At 38.0% G+C, this 22,072-nt stretch overlaps 1 protein-coding gene across 2 annotated transcripts in view; it reads right to left on the reverse strand.

Annotated features, from left to right (window-relative positions):
- LOC127430023 (conserved oligomeric Golgi complex subunit 6-like) overlaps positions 1 to 22,072 on the reverse strand; it is a 104,957-nt gene that overhangs the window by 13,938 nt on the left and 68,947 nt on the right. For both annotated transcript variants that reach the window (XM_051679432.1, XM_051679431.1), the window contains 4 exons: positions 16,042 to 16,209; positions 12,727 to 12,834; positions 1,656 to 1,709; positions 1,483 to 1,562 (listed from right to left, as the gene is read on the reverse strand). In XM_051679432.1, coding sequence (XP_051535392.1) covers positions 1,483 to 1,562; positions 1,656 to 1,709; positions 12,727 to 12,834; positions 16,042 to 16,209 — 410 coding nt within the window. The remainder of the gene's footprint in view (positions 1 to 1,482; positions 1,563 to 1,655; positions 1,710 to 12,726; positions 12,835 to 16,041; positions 16,210 to 22,072) is intronic.

Below are 22,072 nucleotides of genomic sequence, written 5' to 3' on the forward strand. Positions count from 1 at the left end.
TACTTAAGTTCATATGAAATGTGTAGTAATATTTTTAAAGCAAAATGGCTTATGTATAATGTATCCTACTGTATTTGACAAATTGTGATTCTGAGATGTTTAAAGTGTTAATTCTGTGACATTGTGAACAAAAATGTGAGAAATGTGAAATTACTGAATGTTTCATGTTATTAAATAAATGTGATTTAACAACAAGTTGGCAGTTTTTAATATGCTTTATTGAGTACAAATGTGCCATTCATAAGGTACAACGTGCTTGTCACTGGGACAGTACCCTTAATAGGCCAAATTTGCACCTTTTCCAAGGGTACATTATAGTACCATATCACTGAGGACCAAGTTAGTCACCAAGGGTACATATTTGCCTCTTTAAAGGTACACGGATGTACCTTTGAGGGTACTGCCCCAGTGACAAGCCATTGTACCCCTAAAGGTACAAATTGTGCACTTTTTTTCTGACAGTGAAGGAGGACAATCATAAAGGTTTGGAACAACATGAGGACGAGTAAATGATGGCCAAATTTATATATTTGGGTGAACTATTCCTTTAACATGAAATGTATGAGATGTTGTATTGAAGAGTGGTTGCATTAAACAAAAACCGTGTGTGTGTGCTGATCCATCTCTATTTAGTTACATTTTTTGTACCTCACGCAGTGTTGAGTCACGTGTAGCTAGTTTATGTGTGGAAGAGTGTGGTACGGAGAGAAAGAGAAATGGACCAGGAGCTAATTAGTTGTGCCAAGCCCGTGCACGAGTCCATCTCCATTAATAGAGAACATTAACCTGAGGTACAGTGAGTGCTTCTCAAGCCTGATACATTTCCCAGTAACAATGTGACTCAGTGTTGCGTGCCTCTCTACCGCTCAAATAGCAACATTGCACTGATGCGCTGATGTTAAAAGCATGCAAGCATGAAGGGTTTGCATGACGAATGCATGAGAAACCTCTCATGCTCATTATTCTGTTAATGCAATGGCACTTGAATCGATATTATTGGCTAAAACCAATCAGTTGTTTAGGTCTAAGCAAAAAGAATAGTGTGGCTAAACAGGAAAAGCAATCACTGAAAAACTGGTGAAAAAAACAATAAAGTAAAAAAATTGCAGTGAACCAAAACAAAACACAGATTAAAAAAAAAAAAAAAAAAATCTACACTAAACAAAACAAAACAAAACTTGATTGTCAAATTCTATTGGTTTTAAAAAATGTGAATTGTGATGCATACTGTGGAAATGTAAATGTTAGAAGTGAAATGTTTAAAAGGGCCATATTCTGATTTTTTTTATCAGTAAAAAAAAATTTTTACATGGAGGGAAAAAAGTCACACAGGTTTGGAATGACGTGAGAATTAACTCTCTGTTTATATTAAGTTGGGGTAAACTGTGTAGCGAATAATTCTAGTGTTTTGATATGCTTCGTGTTTTTTTTTTTTTTTTTTTTTAAATCTGTATTAAAGATGAAAGGTGTGCTGACTCATACTTAATAGCAGCACTGAGCAGGAAGTTGAGCTGCGGCATCACAAGCGTATCAGGAGAGGCCAAATAATGGTCAAACTGGACCTATAAGTAAAACAGACACAAATAACACATAAAAAGACAAACAACAAAGCAAAAAAACGTAGAGGTGATATTAAAAAAAGAAATATGCCTCACCATGGCTGTTTTTAAGGATGTGCTGTCCATGCCAGGGAGGTTGGCCAGAGGCCCCTGAGAGAGAGAACACAGCAAATCATGAGTAAAGGACACACATCCACTTCCCCTGAACCGCTGCAAACAAGAGCTGTGAATTTAAAGAGCCTGCAGCGCAGATATAACACATGAACAAAGACGAGAAGGAATGGGTGGAACAGGACCACTTGAAACTTCAAGAATCTTTAGTGTTGGTCAATAATCGGTTTAAAATGCTAAAAATCTAATTAATCGCGAATCGACAAAACAGTGTACAACCTTTTTAAATATATAAACATTTGAGTATTCTGTCTTTCTTTTTCTGGAAATCTTTGTAATCCTATTTGATTTAAATTAATTGTGTATTGAATCGAATCGTTTCTGAATTTGAATCGAATTGAAAACCTATGAATCGTGAATTGAATCGCTTTCAACCCAAAGATTCACACCATAAATATATTCCAAGTCTTCTGAAGTCAGACAACAGTTTTTAATTTGGAAATTTAAGTTGTTATTTGCTGACAATTGTACTCTCTTCCACATCTCTCCAATCTCATTTGCACACATAACAATACATCACAACTGGTTTGCAAATGACACCAAGTGGCATTGGTTCTCATCTATTATGGTCAAATGCAACAATCCAAATAACAATGTCGAAACATACAGGTGCATCTCAATAAATTAGAATGTCGTGGAAAAGTTCATTTATTTCAATAATTCAACTCAAATTGTGAAACTCGTGTATTAAATAAATTCAATGCACACAGACTGAAGTAGTTTAAGTCTTTGGTTCTTTTAATTGTGATGATTTTGGCTCACATTTAACAAAAACCCACCAATTCACTATCTCAACAAATTAGAATATGGTGACATGCCAATCAGCTAATCAACTCAAAACACCTGCAAAGGTTTCCTGAGCCTTCAAAATGGTCTCTCAGTTTGGTTCACTAGGCTACATAATCATGGGGAAGACTGCTGATCTGACAGTTGTCCAGAAGACAATCATTGACACCCTTCACAAGGAGGGTAAGCCACAAACATTCATTGCCAAAGAAGCTGGCTGTTCACAGAGTGCTGTATCCAAGCATGTTAACAGAAAGTTGAGTGGAAGGAAAAAGTGTGGAAGAAAAAGACGCACAACCAACCAAGAGAACCGCAGCCTTATGAGGATGGGGTCAAGGCATCAAGAGCCACCACACACAGACGTGTCAAGGAATTTGGCTACAGTTGTCGTATTCCTCTTGTTAAGCCACTCCTGAACCACAGACAACGTCAGAGGCGTCTTACCTGGGCTAAGGAGAAGAAGAACTGGACTGTTGCCCAGTCGTCCAAAATCCTCTTTTCAGATGAGAGCAAGTTTTGTATTTCATTTGGAAACCAAGGTCCTAGAGTCTGGAGGAAGGGTAGAGAAGCTCATAGCCCAAGTTGCTTGAAGTCCAGTGTTTCCACAGTCTGTGATGATTTGGGGTGCAATGTCATCTGCTGGTGTTGGTCCATTGTGTTTTTTGAAAACCAAAGTCACTGCACCTGTTTACCAAGAAATTCTGGAGCACTTCATGCTTCCTTCTGCTGACAAGCTTTTTAAAGATGCTGATTTCATTTTCCAGCAGGATTTGGCACCTGCCCACACTGCCAAAAGCACCAAAAGTTGGTTAAATGACCATGGTGTTGGTGTGCTTGACTGGCCAGCAAACTCACCAGACCTGAACCCCATAGAGAATCTATGGGGTATTGTCAAGAGGAAAATGAGAAACAAGAGACCAAAAAATGCAGATAAGCTGAAGGCCACTGTCAAAGAAACCTGGGCTTCCATACCACCTCAGCAGTGCCACAAACTGATCACCTCCATGCGACGCCGAATTGAGGCAGTAATTAAAGCAAAAGGAGCCCCTACCATGTATTGAGTACATATACAGTAAATGAACATACTTTCCAGAAAGCCAACAATTCACTAAAAATGTTTTTTTTATTGGCCTTATGATGTATTCTAATTTTTTGAGATAGTGAATTGGTGGGTTTTTGTTAAATGTGAGCCAAAATCATCACAATTAAAAGAACCAAAGACTTCAGCTACTTCAGTCTGTGTGCATTGAATTTATTTAATACACGAGTTTCACAATTTGAGTTGAATTACTGAAATAAATGAACTTTTCCATGACATTCTAATTTATTGAGATGCACCTGTAAATGTGATTGATAGCTCCAGTGGAGGGCAAGATTATCAGTCAATAACTTTAACTTTTTTAACTTTTTGTCTGTTCCTCACACAAAGGAAGACTTTTATGGTACTTATTTGTCCTTTTATGAGCATAAATTGCCCCTGGTCAATGTACGCTTTCGTTGTCTAAAAAAACCCAGCATGAACAGTCTTCAAAATGACACCTTTTTATTTTTATTTTTTTCCTCCCCCTTTTCTCCTCAATTTGGAATGCCCAATTCCCAATGCGCTCTAGGTCCTCGTGGTAGCGTAGTGACTCGTCTCAATCCAGGTGGCGGAGGACGAATCTCAGTTGCCTCCGCATCTGAGACCGTCAATCTGTGCATCTTATCACGTTGTTTGTTGAGCGTGTTACCACGGAGACGGAGACATTCACGGTATTCTCTGCAGCATCCACGCACAACTCACCACACGCCCCACTGAGAGCAAACCACATTATAGCGATCACGAGGAGGTTACCCCATGTGACTCTACCCTCCCTAGCAACCGGGCCAATTTGGTTGCTTTGGAGACCTGGCTGGAGTCACTCAGCACGCCCTGGATTCGAACTCGCGACTCCAGGGGTGGTAGTCAGCATCTTTACTCACGAACTACCCAGGCCCCCCCTCAAAATGACACCTTTTGAGTTTAGCAGTAAAAGTCATATAGGTTTGCAACATGAGGGTGCATAAATGATGACAGAATTTGGGTGGAATAATCTTTTAACCATGGTAAAATCACTGAAATGCATGACCTTGAATGGCTTTTTACTTTAATGAACAACAGAGGACAAAGATTCATTAAGACTGGAAACAGGAACTTCAGATGCCATGTCTAGTGGTATTTCTTGCATACAAACCTTGGAGGCCATAATATTTTTAAAATGATGCCATTGAAATGAGACACAACGTTGGCTTTTGAGGGCCAGCTTCATTAATCATGACTGTTGTGGGCAGCAGGAGCCATATAAAGCCGAAACAGGCCGTAATTAACAGCATGAGTGAACAGTGAAGACATTGATGCCGTAGGCGAGACAGTTGTGTCCTGTGCTGGTGGACAGCAGGTGTCCAGAGACGCTTAGTCACATGCCAGCCTTTTACGGGGGTGTGTGATGAGAACAGGCTTGGAAATGCCCAGACTGCACTGCAGTGCCAAGACCCACACACACAGACACGCGCACTTACTTTTTGTGCTTTCTCTTTCACGCCTGTCTTCTGTAACATAACACCTTGCTTAAAGAGCCAGCACATGTTCCTAAGAGTCACAGAGTTTGCTAGAAACTTCGTAACCTGACAATTACTGAGCTGAACTTAAAAGATCATGGCTGCTAGGAAATGCAAAAAGAGAGAGATGAACTAGATTTGTACATTTTCTGAAGATAATGTAAATGGTGCCTGCTTGTGCAAAACTGGCTGCCACAATGCTAGGGGCTGTGCCTGGTAGATATTTTGGTTTATATGGTTCAAGTCCCTCCTTAAAGGGATAGTTCACCCAAAAATAATAGTGTCATCATTTACCCTCATACCATCTCAAACTCATATGACTTTCTTCTGCGGAACACAAACAAAGACATTTTGATTGCACATTTCAGGTGTTTCTATCCATACAATGTAAGTCAATGGGGTCCAAATTTTCAAGCTCCAAAAAGGACAAAAGCAGCATAAAAGTAATCCATTCAGTAATCCCTATTTTTTAAGTTGTGTGATCATGAGGAGGAGGGTGGGGCTGGGCCGTGAGGCCTGATTCAGGCCTGAATTGGGCTTATCAGCTGCGAGGGGGATAAAGACGAGCTGGAGGCGCCAGTTCGGGAGAGAGAGAGACACACGCGGCCGCTGTGTGTGTGCGTCTGTGTGTTTTATGTTGTTTTAAGTTAATTTATGTTATTAAAATGTACGTTGACTGTTCAGCCAGTTCCCGCCTCCTCCTTGCCCACCTTACCCCGTTACAAGTTGTTATTTGCTGAAAAACTTTCTCTCCACCTTAGCTCTTAAATCTCATTCAATTCAAATGTGCCAAACCCGGTGCAATGAGACGCACCATATTTGAACTGAATGTGAGTGAGAATGAGATTTGAAAGCACGGAGAGGAAGCTCTTAAAGGGATAGTTCATCCAAAAATGAAAATTCTCTCATCATTTACTCACCCTCTTTCCATCCCAGATGTGAATGACTTTCTTTCTTCTGCTGAACTGAAAAAAATATTTTTAAAAGAATATCTCAGCTCTGTAGGTCCTCACAATACAAGTGAATGGGTGCCAACATTTTGAAGCTCCAAAATGCACATAAACCGAATAAAAGAAATCTATAAGATTCCAGTGGTTAAATCCATACCTTTTGAAGCAATATGATAGGTGTGGGTGAGAAACAGTTCAATATTTAAGTCCTTCTTCTTTTCTTTTTGGTGATTTGCATTTTTTGTGTATATCGCCCCCCACTGGGCAGGGAGGAGAATTTATGATAAAAACTGACTTAAATATTGATCTTTTTCACACCCACACCTATCAAATCACTTCATAAGATATTGAGTTAACCACTGGAGTCTTATAGATAACTTTTATGCTGACTTAATGTGCATTTTGGAGCTTCAAAATTTTGACACCCATTCACTTGCATTGTATGGACCTCAGAGCTGAGATATTCTTCAAAAAATCTTCATTTATGTTCTGCAGATGAAAGAAAGTCATATACATCTGGGATGGCATGAGGGGGAGTAAATGATGAGAGAATTTTCATTTTTGGATAAACTATCCCTTTAAGTGAATACAGTAGCAACTTGAATTTTATTTCCTCACACAAATCTATCGTATGGCTTCAGGAGTCTTGGAAGCGCACCAGTCGTATGGATTACTTTTATTGTTTTTTGTTGTTGTTTTTTATCAGTAAACAATGACAGAATTTCTGGGTGAACTGTTCCTATAAACATCTTGATTCAGAAATTAACCATAAATAAAATGGGTGATATGCACCTTATAAAGTGCATGTTACAAAAAGGTAAGAAAGTTCGAGTTGCGTAAATCAGCTTTTATACAATAACAACCAAACGTGGAAAGACGTCCGTCAAATTTGTAAATGCGTACGTTGCTGTTTATGTGCAACAGATGTGTACGAGTAATCATGTTTACAGTATAAGCTCTATTTTGTGTTCTTTTTCAATCTCTGGCAATTTCCTGCAGTGATGAACTTGAGTGAAAATCCATGCTCACCCATTTTATTAATGAGACTCTAACCATAGGGTAACCATGGTAATAAGGTCTAAATAAGGGCCATATAAACAATAGAGACTATTCCTGTAAAATGAGAAAAAGATAATAAGGTAGTAATGTGTGCTATTAGTGTGTGTGTGTTAGTTGGAGGTAACAGACAAGTGAAAAAATGGTCAGAAACAGTCACTCTGTAAAACTGAGCTGCAGAAGGACAAACTGTCAGAAGTCAGCCTCACCAACTTTTTAAGTTGCCACTAAAGCAATAAGCAACTTCACTATGCATCATGCCTTCCAAAATGTATAACTAGGGTAAAATCAGTGCACAGTGCATCCTCTTGTGACCTCTTGCTTTTATATAACACATCTTGCTGAATTGTTTAAAAGACCCGATAAGGAGTTTTAATGATTATTTACAGTATACAGTATGTTTTTGTGATGCATCATGGGAGGACAAAACACCAAGTATGAATTGAAATGGTGTTTTGGGAATATACATAGTATATGTGTTTTAGTAATTATATACAGTAGGTAGTTTTTTTTTTTTTTAATAGTAAATTTTTTTGTGATGCATCATGGGAGGGCAGTGCACTAAGTATGAATTGAAGTGGTGTTTTTGGAATAAACATGCATTTCAGTAATTATTTAGTAATTAATTATATATATATAGATATATATATATATATATATATATATATATATATATATATATATATATGCATGCGCACACTGACGGCCATAAGTTTGGAATAATGTACAGATTTTGCTGTTTTGGAAGGAAATTGGTACTTTAATTCACCAAAGTGGCATTCAACTGATCTCAAAGTATAGTCAGGACATTACTGATATAAAAAACAGCACCATCACTATTTGCAAAAAGTCATTTTTGATCAAATCTATACATACACACACACATATATATATATATACAGTATATATATATATATATATATATATATATATATATATATATATATATATATATATATATGCTGTATACATATATACATATACACACACACACATATATACACACACACACATATATACATACACACACACACACACACACACACACACCGATCAGCCACAACATTAAAACCACCTGCCTAATATTGTGTAGGTCCCCCTTGTGCCAACCCACATCTTAGAATAGCATTCTGAGATGATATTCTTCTCACCACAATTGTACAGTGTGGTTATCTGAGTTACCATAGCCTGGCCATTCTCTGTTGACCTCTCATCAACAAGGCATTTCCGTCCACAGAACTGCCGCTCACTGGATGTTTTTTGTTTTTGACACCATTCAGAGTAAATTCTAGAGATTGTTGTGTGTGAAAATCCCAGGAGATCAGCAGTTACAGAAATAATCAAACCAGGGTTCATACAGATGCCTCAAGTTAAATTCAAGAACTTTTCAAGCACATTTTTATTTGTTTTCAAGAATTATGCTCGAGATGTCATTAAAACTCATTATTTTTTTGTTCATTTTAAATAAAGATATTTTATTCATTCAGTTAATTTATTTTTATAAAACACCACTTATTACAAGTAAAACATTCTTGGTTTATTCAGGATGAAATGTGAGGCACCAGAACCATGTGCTCCCTTAAAACACACTTCCCTTTTCAACAAAAGTGAATAATTGTGTCCGTAAACAGTAGTCCATATGACTCATGTGCTGTGTTCCATGTTTTCTAAAGTCACACAACAGATTAATGTGAGGAACTGACCCAAATTGCAAATGGGTCATTCTCAAAAAAGAAATGACTTTCCAACTTACAAAACATTGAAATTTTCCGTTCAGTTAATTTTTTGCCTATAAACGCTGAGGGTAAACATTTTGTAACATGCTGACATTAATTTTTTATTCATAAAGGACAATTTGGCTGTTGTTCTTTCTTTTATTATTTAATTTTCACAGTTTCATGAATGAAGCAAGTTAACACTAATGAGGGTTAAATGGGTTACAACACCACATTTAAGGGTTCAATGGGGTACACCAAATATTATTGTGTGAAAATATCAGTTAAAATGTGAATTAATAAATTTTTAACATGCTGGGAAAAATCACTATATGCATATTTAAACAGCCTCTGAACTTGGACCTTAAAAATTATTTTCCACAACTTTTTGTATTTTTAAAAAAGTTAAAACATAAAAAATAATAAAATAAAGGTTTTCACACTGATAACACCAATGCCATGAAATCAAGGAAAAACATTCTTTTTTAATTTATTTATTAATTATAATTTTATTTCGCTTTTTTGCACAATTGTTTGGCCTTGCACTAATGCTTGTATAAAAAATAAGTACAAAATAAACACATAAATAACTTTAAATGTCATAGAAGTGGTGTACCAGCTGAAGGGAACAAGGATTTTTTTCAGGCAATTGACATTTTCAAATATATTTTCTAAAAAATGTGCAAAACAGAGTCAAGCCATTTCATATCATTAAAGTTTAGATTATAGAATGATACCTCTATTTGAATTTCCCCTACTTGAAAGCTTTTTCATGACTAAAAAAGTCAAAGGACATGTTTGTCATCATAATTTGATATTGACCCAAATGTTGTCAGAAATAACCTATTTTGTGAAATGCAAAGCTTTCTTTACACAAGGGGGTGCTAGACGGCTCACAAAACTGAATCCTCCATTGATCTGCATTCAAATCTCAGAACGTTTTACATCTCATCAAATTTTTTTACTCTGGAGAGTAATTTTTTTATTAAAACTGATAGTTGCAAGGATTCATATTTGTTAAATCCACCACAGCAGTATCTATAAAATACATTTTTTTAAATCCTCCAGTAACAATTGATTGTGACTGACCCATTCTGGAAAAAATGTGATCTCAGTGATTTGGACTGTGGCATGATTGTTGGTGCCAGATGGGCTAGTTTGAGTATTTCTGTAACTGCTAAACTCCTGGGATTTTCGCACACAACAGTCTCTAGAATTTACTCAGAATGGTGCCAAAAACAAAAATACATCTAGTGAGTGGCAGTTCTGTGGATGGAAATGCCTTGTTGATGAGAGAGGTCAACAGAGAATGGCCAGGCTGGTTCGAACAGACAAAGTCTATGGTAACTCAGATAACCCCTCTGAACAATTGTGGTGAGAAGAATATCATCTCAGAATGCTATTCTGAGATGCAGGTTGGCGCTGTTTTGGCGGAACGAGGGGGACCTACACAATGTTAGGCAGGTGGTTTTAATGTTGTGGCTGATCGGTGTATACATACAGTATGTATGTATGTATATACAGTGCCTTGCAGAAGTATTCGGACCCATGACCAATTATCTCATATTACTGAATTACAAATGGTGCAATGAAATTTCATATTTTTGATATTTTATTTTAAAACACTGGAACTCAAAATCAGTTATTGTTAGGTGACATTGGTTTTATGTTGGGAAATATATATATATATATATATATATATATATATATATATATATATATATAAAAACTGAAATATCTTGCCTGTATAAGTATTCAACCCCTGTGCTGTGGAAGCTGCCAGGTTACACCGATGAAAGAAATTGCCCTAACGAGGACACAGTTATTTCACCATTGGCATCCACCTGTGAATCATTAAAGTTGCAATCACATTTTCTGGATAAAAACCCCATTGCTGAAGGATCATTTGTCAGGCTGTGAATCTGAAGGAAAATGAAGACCAAAGAGCATTCCACAGATGTTAGAGATAAAGTAATAAAAATGCATAGATTAGGGAAAGGGTACAAAATAATATCCAAATGTTTAAATATCCCTGTGAGCACAGCTGGATCAATAATCAGGCATCACACCACCCAGGCACTACCAAGAAAAGGCCGTCCCTGAAAACTCAGAACTCTAACAAAAAGGAGACTTGTGAGAGAAGCCACAGAGAGGCCAACAATCACTTTGAAGGAGCTACAGAGTTCAGTGGCTGGGAGTGGAGTAATGGTGCACCAGTCAACCATATCAAGAGCACTGCATAGCGCTGGTCTGTATGGGAGGGTGGCAAGAAAGAAGCCGTTACTCAAAAAATACCATCTGAAAGCACATCTGGAGTTTGCCAGAAAGCATGTGAGTGACCCAGCTGCGATGTGGGAGAAGGTTTTGTGGTCAGATGAGACCAAGATAGAGCTTTTTGGCCAAAACTCAAAGCGCCATGTGTGGTGCAAACCTAACACTTCCTATGCCTCAAGACACACCATCCCTACAGTGAAGTATGGTGGTGGCAGCATCATGCTGTGGGGATGCTTCTCATCAGCAGGGACTGGGCATCTTGTTAGAATTGAAGGAAGAATGGATGGAGCAAAATATAGGGAAATACTGCAAGAGAAATTGCTTCAGTCTGCTAAAAACTGAAACTTGGGAGGAAATTCACCTTTCAGCATGACAATGATCCCAAGCACAAGGCCAAAGCAACACTGGAGTGGCTCAAGAACAAAAAGATAAATGTCCTACAGTGGCCCAGTCAAAGTCCTCATCTCAATCATATTGAGAATCTGTGGCACTATTTGAAAATTGCAGTCCACAAGCATTACCCAACCAACCTGAACAACCTGTAGTAAATCTGCCGAGAAGAATGGGCCAAAATCACTTCGTCACTGTGTGCAAAGCTAGTATATATGTACCCCAAAAGACTTAAAGCAGTTATTGCAGCAAAAGGTGGCTCGACCAAATATTAATGTGTGGGGGTTGAATATTTATGTAAGCAAGATATTTCAGTTTTTCCCAAAAAACAATGTCACCTTACAATACAAACAAAGTTTCAGTGTTTTAAAACAAAATATCAATCAGAATGAAATTTCAGTGTACCATTGGTAATTCGGTAATATGAGTGAATTGGTCAGGGATTTGAATACTTTTGCAAGGCACTGTGTATATATATATATATATATATATATATATATATATATATATATATATATATATATATATATATATATTGTTTTTTTGTTGTTGTTGCATACTAACTATAAATACTATTAATTATATAAATATTTTCCTAAAATATCCAAGATAAAAAATAAACAAATTAAAAAAGAATTTAATACTGGCATTTTTTTTCCCACTATCTCCACTATTCACTATCCACTGCTTATTCAAACCTTGGTGACAAAAAACACCAATGATCACTAAAGAAATACATTTACTATAATCTTTATAATAATAATCATCACAATGAACTATTCTTTCAACAAGTAACACTGTTCATTAGTATGTTGTTTATGAATGCTAAGCAATTAATATAGAATGTGCCCTCAATAAGAAGCAAGAAACACTCAATGCCAAATACAAACACAAAAGGAGATGCACTATTCCAGTATAACTGATAATCTCCAGAACATCATGAATATTTGTCGAAAAGCAGCGCTGTGAAGATCATTTCTCTAAAAGCTTTATTTCTGGGCTTGTGCAGCTGTGTATAGTTCACATAATTCCTGTAATGCAGGGAAACTTCTGCAGTTTTAGGGTAGACAGTCGAGCAAAACAAGGGGGAGGAGAGTTATGCATTATGCATGTATTTAAAGTGGCATTACAGAAGCCAGTTCAAGTTGGCTTCAAGCACTAATCCAAGAACAACCGTTTCTTACCTGAATCCTGAGCGCTCTGGAGAACATAGAGAACAGGAACAAGAGAGTTTTCAGTAGTTCTCACCTGCTCTGCTGTGTGCTGCTGAACACAGCTGTAGATATGACTCAGTCCAGCTCTGGTCATCACGTATGAGGCCTGCTCGTTGATTATAGTGTCCAAGTGAGCTTCAATCTACAGCATGAGGCCAATAACAACAATTAAGAAAAATAAATGAGACAGAATAAATAGCATCTCAAAACACAAGCTTACGACTTAATTAGATGTTGCAATGTTATTGCCCATTACCTTTTTGAACTGTTGCCTTCTGGCCGGTGCTACAGAGCTCTGAGCACCAGAACCGTCAAGCACAAGAACAGCTTTTTCCCTTCAGGCTATCCATCTCATAAACAGTAAAACTGCCCAATTGTGCAATAATTATGTGCAATTCACAGCTTAGTCAATTATATTTATTAAACATATCCTACCTCTTCTGCATTACATTCCCTTGCACTGTATATAACAGATTTGTATTTGTACATACTTATATATATATATATATATATATATATACACTACCGGTCAAAAGTTTTGAAACACGTGACTGAAATGTTTCTCATGATCTTAAAAATCTTTTGATCTGAAGGCGTATGCTTAAATGTTTGAAATTAGTTTTGTAGACAAAAATATAATTGTGCCACCATATAAATTTATTTCATTATAAAACTAAAATTTAATAATAAAAAAAAAACATTTTTGAAATTGATGACTTGGGCCAAATAATAAAGAAAAGCAGCCAATAAGTGCCCAACATAGATGGGAACTCCTTCAATACTGTTTAAAAACATCCCAGGGTGATACCACAAGAAGTTGGTTGAGAAAATGTCAAGAGTACATGTCTGCAAATTCTAGGCAAAGGGTGACTACTTTGAAGATGCTAAAATATAACACAGTTTTTATTTATTTTGGATTTTGTTTAGTCACAACATAATTCCCATAGTTCCATTTATGTTATTCCATAGTTTTGATGACATTACTATTATTCTAAAATGTGAAAAACAATTATAATAAAGAATAAATAAGTGTTTCAAAACTTTTGACCGGTAGTGTGTGTGTGTGTGTATATACATATACATATATATATATATATATACATACAGTGGTGTGAAAAAGTGTTTGCCTCCTTCCTGATTTCTTATTTTTTTGCATGTTTGTCACACTTAAATGTTTCAGATCATCAAACAAGTTTAAATATTAGTCAAAGATAACACAAGTAAACACAAAATGCAGTTTTTAAATGAAGGTTGTTATTATTAAGGGAAAACAAAATCCAAACCTACATGGCCCTGTGTCAAAAAGTGTTTGCCCCACCTGTTAAATCATAACTTAACTGTGGTTTATCACACCTGAGTTCAATTTCTCTAGCCACACCCAGGCCTGATTACTGCCACACCTGTTCTCAATCAAGAAACCACTTAAATAGGACCTGCCTGACAAAGTGAAGTAGACCAAAAGATCTTCAAAAGCTAGACATCATGCCGAGATCCAAGGAAATTCAGGAACAAATGAGAAAGAAAATAATTGAGATCTATCAGTCTGGAAAAGGTTATAAAGCCATTTCTAAAGCTTTGGGACTCCAGAGAACCACAGTGAGAGCCATTATCCACAAATGGCGAAAACATGGAACAGTGGTGAACCTTCCCAGGAGTGGCCGGCCGACCAAAATTACCCCAAGAGCGCAGCGACGACTCATCCAAAAGGTCACAAAAGACCCCACAACAACATCCAAAGAACTGCAGGCCACACTTGCCTCAGTTAAGGTCAGTGTTCATGACTCCACCATAAGAAAGAGACTGGGCAAAAAAAGAGTTCCAAGACGAAAACCACTGCTGAGCAAAAATAACATTAAGGCTCATCTCATTTTTGCCAGAAAACATCTTGATGATCGCCAAGACTTTTGGGAAAATACTCTGTGGACTGACGAGACAAAAGTTGAACTTTTTGGAAGGTGTGTGTCCCATTACAACTGGCGTAAAAGTAACACCACATTTCAGAAAAAGAACATCATACCAACAGTAAAATATGGTGGTGGTAGTGTGATGGTCTGGGGCTGTTTTGCTGCTTCAGGACCTGGAAGACTTGCTGTGATAAATGGAACCATGAATTCTGCTGTCTACCAAAAATTCCTGAAGGAGAATGTCCGGCCATCTGTTCGTGACCTCAAGCTGAAGCGAACTTGGGTTCTGCAGCAGGACAATGATCCAAAACACACCAGCAAGTCCACCTCTGAATGGCTGAAGAAAAACAAAATGAAGACTTTGGAGTGGCCTAGTCAAAGTCCTGAACTGAATCCTATTGAGATGCTGTGGCATGACCTTAAAAAGGCAGTTCATGCTCGAAAACCCTCCAATGTGGCTGAATTACAACAATTCTGCAAAGATGAGTGGGCCAAAATTCCTCCACAGCGCTGTAAAAGACTCATTGCAAGTTATCGCAAACGCTTGATTGCAGTTGTTGCTGCTAAGGGTGGCCCAACCAGTTATTAGGTTTAGGGGGAAATCACTTTTTCACACAGGGCCATGTAGGTTTGGATTTTGTTTTCCCTTAATAATAACAACCTTCATTTAAAAACTGCATTTTGTGTTTACTTGTGTTATCTTTGACTAATATTTAAACTTGTTTGATGATCTGAAACATTTAAGTGTGACAAACATGCAAAAAAATAAGAAATCAGGAAGGGAGAAAACACTTTTTCACACCACTGTGTATGTATATATATATATATATATATATATACTTTTTTTTCTTATTGTTATCTTATTTTTCTTTATATATATATATATATATATATATATATATATATATATACACTTACTATATATTTTCTATTGGCTTTTTTTTTAAATTATTATTATTATTATTATTATCTCTGTCTTGCTGCTGTATTGTTTGTGCACTGGAAGCTTCGGTCACCGAAAAAATCCTTGTATGTGTAAGCATGCTTGGCAATAAAGCTCATTCTGATTCTGATTATGAATATGGAGGACAAAATGTAAAGAAAAGCACAGCATTATCACAATTGTATTAGGAAAAACAATATTATCAACCAATAATGTAGCAGTCTAACAATCACGATCCGATCAAATCCTGTTGAAAAAATAAAGTCCCATCCTACATTAATATTTCATTTTCCTGCTGAAAAGTTTGTTTCACTTAAATATGTCACATTACAGAAGTACACGTTGCCTTTAAACCCTCTACACGTTTTAGAGCACTGATACCTGACTCTAATAAAAACCCTGATCTCACTAAAAAATAAGGTTGGTCAGTTGGAGTAACCTACTGTTGTTATTACCCTTCAGCATAGAATGAGCAATATGCTCAGTTAAAATGTCAGCACACCTGAAACTCAAGCATTTCTAAGCGTTTGTCGGTGAACTCAAAGAGAGCCAGCGTTGTCTTCATCATGTAGAGGGAGTTCACCATGTACGTGGCCATGTCTGCTGTGCCCAGGTTGCTGGCCGACACCGTGCACAGCTGCAACAACGGGTCGAGGATACAGGACAACACCTAAATACCAGAGAAGAGGATGATGGAGGAAAACAGTAGATTAAATCATTACATAAACAAATCCGAACAGCGCTTTGTGTATTATTGGAACAATCTAATAGTGCATAAGGGGCCGTTCAGACCGAACACGTTCTTGCGCTAAAAAAAGCCAGATGCAACATAGTGAATAAAACAGAACACAGGTGTCTCAAAACACGCTTTTAAAAGTTGACATTCTTTTTGACCTGACAGCCTTTTTTTTTTTTTTTTAAAATGTGGTTTTCCCATGCAAAAAAACAAAACAAAAAAAAAACAGCAAGATGTGGAGCAACAGTTCAAGGTGTCCATCTAGCGCATGCTTATGGAGAAATACAATAGAAAAACAGAGCAGATGGGATGCAAAAATTAGTTTGGTGTAAACGGCCCCCAAGATTGCTGAAATGCACATGCATACACATAAACACTTGCATATTTATTACACAGGGCTCCCTGGACAACTTGATTCTGATTGGTCAATCGCAGTATTCTGCGGTCAAATATTTTGTATAATGAACTAAATTGTATAACTGACCTTTAAATAACAGTTATCCCAGGAAACTGCTTTCCTATATAGTTGTGCTGGTTTTATGTATATATATATATATATATATATATATATATATATATATACACATACACACACACACACACTACCGGTCAAAAGTTTTGAAACACTTACTCATTCTTTATTATAATTTTTTTCTTCACATTTTAGAATAATAGTCAAGTCATCAAAATTATAGAATAACATAAATGGAACTATGGGAATTATGTTGTGACTAAACAAAATCCAAAATAAATCAAAACTGTGTTATATTTTAGCATCTTCAAAGTAGTCACCCTTTGCCTAGAATTTGCAGACATGTACTCTTGACATTTTCTCAACCAACTTCTTGTGGTATCACCCTGGGATGCTTTTTAAACAGTATTGAAGGAGTTCCCATCTATGTTGGGCACTTATTGGCTGCTTTTCTTTATTATTTGGTCCAAGTCATCTATTTCAAAAACTTTTTTTTTTATTATTAAATTTTAGTTTTATAATGAAATAAATTAATATGGTGGCACAATTACACTTTTGTCTACATAAACTCATTTCAAACATTTAAGCATACGCCTTCAGATCAAAAGATTTTTAAGATCATGAGAAACATTTCAGTCAAGTGTTTCAAAACTTTTGACCGGTAGTGTATATATATATTTACATAAAATAATTTAAATTAAATACTCCAGTAGTTTAATCCATGTCTTCATTAGCTATATGATAAGTGTGTGTGAGAAACAGAACAATATTTAAGTCTTTTACTATAAATTCTCCTCCCTGACCAGTAGGTTTGCGATATGTTTGAAGAATGCAAATTTACCAAAAACAAAAGAAGATTGTGAAAGTGGAGATTTATAGTAAATAAATTACTTAAATATTGATCTATTTCTCACCCACGCCTATTATATCACTTCTTAAAATATGGATTTAACCACTGGAGTTGTATGGATTACTTTTACACTGCCTTTATGTGATTTTAGAACTTCAAAATTTTGGTTACCATTCACTTGCATTGTATGGACCTACAGTGCTGAAATATTCTTCAAAAAAATGTGGTTGTGTTCTGCTGAAGAAAGTCATACACATCTAGGATAGCATGGTGAGTAAATGGGATTACATGAAGAGACTGAGACAGCCTACATATATAGAAATGTGGCGAGTTCTCCAAGATGCTTGGAACAACCTATCTGCAAACAACCCTGAAAAACTGTGTGCAATTGTACCTAGGAGAATTGCTGCTGTTTTCAAGGCATAGATAGGGTGGTCACACCATTTTTTCTTTTGTTTTAATATTTACTGCACTTTGTCTGAAGTTACTTGATAAATAAAAAATATTCAATTAATTATTTATTTTTTTAAATGCTGTACATCAATGATTCCCAAACAGGGGTATAAGCAGATTCCAGGGGGTATGCAAAAATAATTGTATTTTGCTTCATTTAACCTATAAAACCAAATGTACAGGGCTTGACATTCACATTCGCCAAATCACCAAATGCAGGTATAAATCGGCAGTGGTAGTTAACTCTGACCCCCTTGCTAGCCACTTTGGCGGTTGGCAGCAGCCGAAGAAAATGTAATTGTATTCATCTCGAGTTCTGCACCTTATTACATATAAATATGCCTCTCGTAACATACACGCACATCTGTGCGGGGCAAATGAAGCGTACTTTAGCACATCAGCGTGCTCCAGAAATAAGATCACCAGAGCTCTAACAGCACAAACCAAAACTTGCTTGATTTAGTTGGGCTTCAATCGATATCGCGGCGGCCGGCGGAGACCATAAAACTTATGTGACCCATTTGAATTGACCCTTCGCTAAGCCCTGCTTTAAAAGTGCTTCTGACCAATCCTGTTTTAGCAACTGTTGCCCTGCCGCCATTACTCTGACAAGCATTTGCTATTTTACAATAAGAGCCTATGGAAGTAATGTGTGTTTGAGTACTTTTAAGCTGGATTTTATCCAAAAAAATAATTTTAAAACACGTTGTTGAAAAAAAAAAAAAAAAATTGCAAAAACCGCATCATTCACAGCAGTCTCCAATTAATTCCAAAGGGGAGTTCTGCAGAGCTTGCCAGAGCGAGCAACCGTAACTAAGGCAGGTGGAGCTTAGCGAAGGGCCAATTCCACAAAGAACATTCTAGTATTAAACTCTATATGAAGTCGAACCTCTCAAACTGCTAGACATCCCCTTCATTATAAACAGCAATGACAAGGTAAAGAGACAACAGTGTGCCATGCATCAATTTCGATTACAAGGTTTTTAAAATACGCATCATCATAGTGGCCACATACACTTTAAGCATTGCTGGGGTAACCCCGGCCCCAAAATGCTCTTGCAATAAAATCCAGCACTGAACCAACCAGGCAGTGGACTGGATCCTCACTCCCCACTGCACACCAAGAGGCAAAAATACAGCATTTAAGTGTATATAACCTTCTCGTTGACGGAGTTCTAGCATTTCAGATGGTATCAACCACAGCGGGGGATAAACCATCATTCAAAAGAGGGCCCCGTAGAGGGGCTAAACCTACAATTTCCAAATGATGCCCTGTGCCTGAGACAACACATCAATTCTGACTGGAATCTCCCAAGGCATTCTCTCCAGGAGAGAGACCAGAGTTGAACACCATACTTGTGATGGCCAATACGGCACCACTAACAGAAGTCGTACACGATCCTCTTGAACCCTCTGCAGAACAGTGTGCAGCAGGTTGATCAGTGGAAATGCATAAAGACACGCTGTCGGCCACTGATGTGCCAGCACATCGATGCCCAGCGGTTCCGAGGGCGAGAGAGAAAACCAGAAAGGACAGTGTGGCATCTCACTTGACGCAAACAGGTCCACTTCCACTTCGCCAAACCTTATCTTGATTTGTTCCACAATCTGCAGGTATAATGTCCAGGCATCAGAACCTGTCTGGACAGCAAATTCAACCAGCCTGGAATATGTATTGCTCGTAGAGACAGCACATTGTCCTGTGCCTTAGCATGGCACGAGAGTGCACCCCTCCCTGACGGTTGATGTAGCCACCAACGACCTGTTGTCCGATCAGATGAGGACATGACTGCCTCGAATTTCCGGGAGGAAAAATTTCAAAGACAACAGCATTGCTAGCATCTCCAGACAGTTTATATGCCAATTTAGCCTCTGACCTCTCCATACTCCTTGAGCAGGATGGTTCTCGTACACAGTGCCCCAACCCATAGAGGAGGCGTATGTCGTTATCACTTTGCGGCGACACACCTGTCACAATGGAACACCCATCCGCAGAAAGTGGTTCCATTTCTATGGTAACAGAGCTTGGTAGCACCTACGTGCCACTATGATGGGACGAAACGCATGCGTCAGTGGTTGAAGTCCCTTTACGGAGTTTATCCAACACTGAAAAGGTTTCACATGCAACATGCCCAGGGGAATGACAGCAGATATCACAATCAAAAGCCCCAAAAGCCTGTGAAATGTTCTTGCAGGGAGAACGTGTCCCACTTTGAACATTGCTAGACACTTGCAGAATGACAGAATGCGAGTTGGAGACAGGCGCGCCTGCATTGTCCATGAGTCTAGCTCCACCTCTAGAAAAAGACTCTGTTGCCTCGGCCACAAGATGCACTTGTCTAGGTTGACTCGCAGCCCTAGATTGTTCAAGTGACTGAGAACAACATCTCTGTGTTGGGCACCCAAATTTTGAGTGAGCTAACACCAACCAATCTTCGAGATGTGGATGCTCTGAAGCCAAAAGGGCGCTAGTGATGCATCCATGTATCTTGTGGCAATACGAGGTGCTAACGCAAGTCCGTAAAGGAGAACACAAAATTGGTTCGCTCTGCCTCAAAAGGCGAACATGAGAAAACACCCGTGCCTTGACATCATTTTAATGTGGAAATAAGCATCCTTCAAATCTATGGTCACACACCAGTCACCCAGATGCACTTGTGACTTTATGCTGTAAAACAAAAACACATTATCTCTCATTCAGATTTCCCAATTTGGAACAACTTGTAACTGCTGCCAAGCCATCACACGGGCAGACAGAGGAATTAATGCATGATTCTCTATTGCAGCACAATGAGTAACCACTAGACAGCACTCTTGGCTTACCTTTGGCGGCCACCTTGCAATCAGTGGCACAGTAGAGGGAAGCCCTTCCATCATTGTGACTGATTGCAGGGGTGGACTGGGAAGAGAAATCGGCCCTGGATTTCACACAGAAACTGGCCCAAAAGTTATTGAGGTGGGGTTGTGTTGCTGTCCTTTTCTGCATACTGTGGTGCCGTTTTGCCATTTTCAGCCTGTCGCGGCATGCTCGGCATAACGTGGCGGTCCGTTTCAGCTTAGTGCAGCACGTTCGGCCCTGTTTTGCGGCCGGCCCACCGGGAAAAAGTCCCAATAGCCAGTCTGCCCCTGACTGATTGAATGGGGTTTAACAATGTTTTCCTTTTTTGATTTAGGTATGATGACTGTCATCCTGAAGTGTGCTTACAGCAGGAACGTTTACATTGGGGGAAGAGCACTTGTGCTTATTGTACATAGAATTCTGTTACGCCAGTCCTGAAACCCTTGGCCATGGGGACAGAGGCCGAATTTGATCAGGCAATTATAAAAAGAGGTAACTCTGAAGGTATTTATAACAGAAGATGCCAGATAAACCATCTTCCCTAGCACAGAAAGGGTTAAAATATGCGAACATGGAGGGAATTGAGATCAAGCAGGTTTGCCACAACAGCCACAGCCTTATTATGGGGGGAACAGCATGTGACATTTAGGAGTGTGTGATTTGTGAACACTTGTGCTTATTATACATCGAATTCCGTTATGCCTGTCCCAAGACCCTAGGCTATGGGGACAGAGGCCGAATTCGATCAGGCAAGTATAAAAATGGGTCACTCTGAATGTATTTACAGCAGAGGACGACAAATAAACCATATTCCCTAGCATTAGAATGGGAAAGAATGTGTGAACATGGGAAATAAATTAACATTAATTTTCCTTTTTTTTTTTTTTACCCGCTCCCCAGCACAAGTCGCAGGGGAAAACTGGGCCATAACCTACCTTTGATATGCAAATTTTGATACCAATTGGCCTCCATTGGAGAATTTTGATTCCAATTTGCCTCCATAGAGTAATTTTGATACCTATTTGCCTCCATATAACCCAATGGTTTATATAGAGCCCGTGACGTGGCTCCCTATGTGCGTCACTTAAGCACCATCAGCCAATAAACTGGCGTGATTATATACAGGCTTCAAACCACATGAGATCACTTACGTTGTCCCAAATGCATCATGCAACATTGATGT

The sequence above is a fragment of the Myxocyprinus asiaticus genome, chromosome 39, assembly GCF_019703515.2.
Source record: "Myxocyprinus asiaticus isolate MX2 ecotype Aquarium Trade chromosome 39, UBuf_Myxa_2, whole genome shotgun sequence".
Lineage (NCBI taxonomy): Eukaryota > Metazoa > Chordata > Actinopteri > Cypriniformes > Catostomidae > Myxocyprinus > Myxocyprinus asiaticus.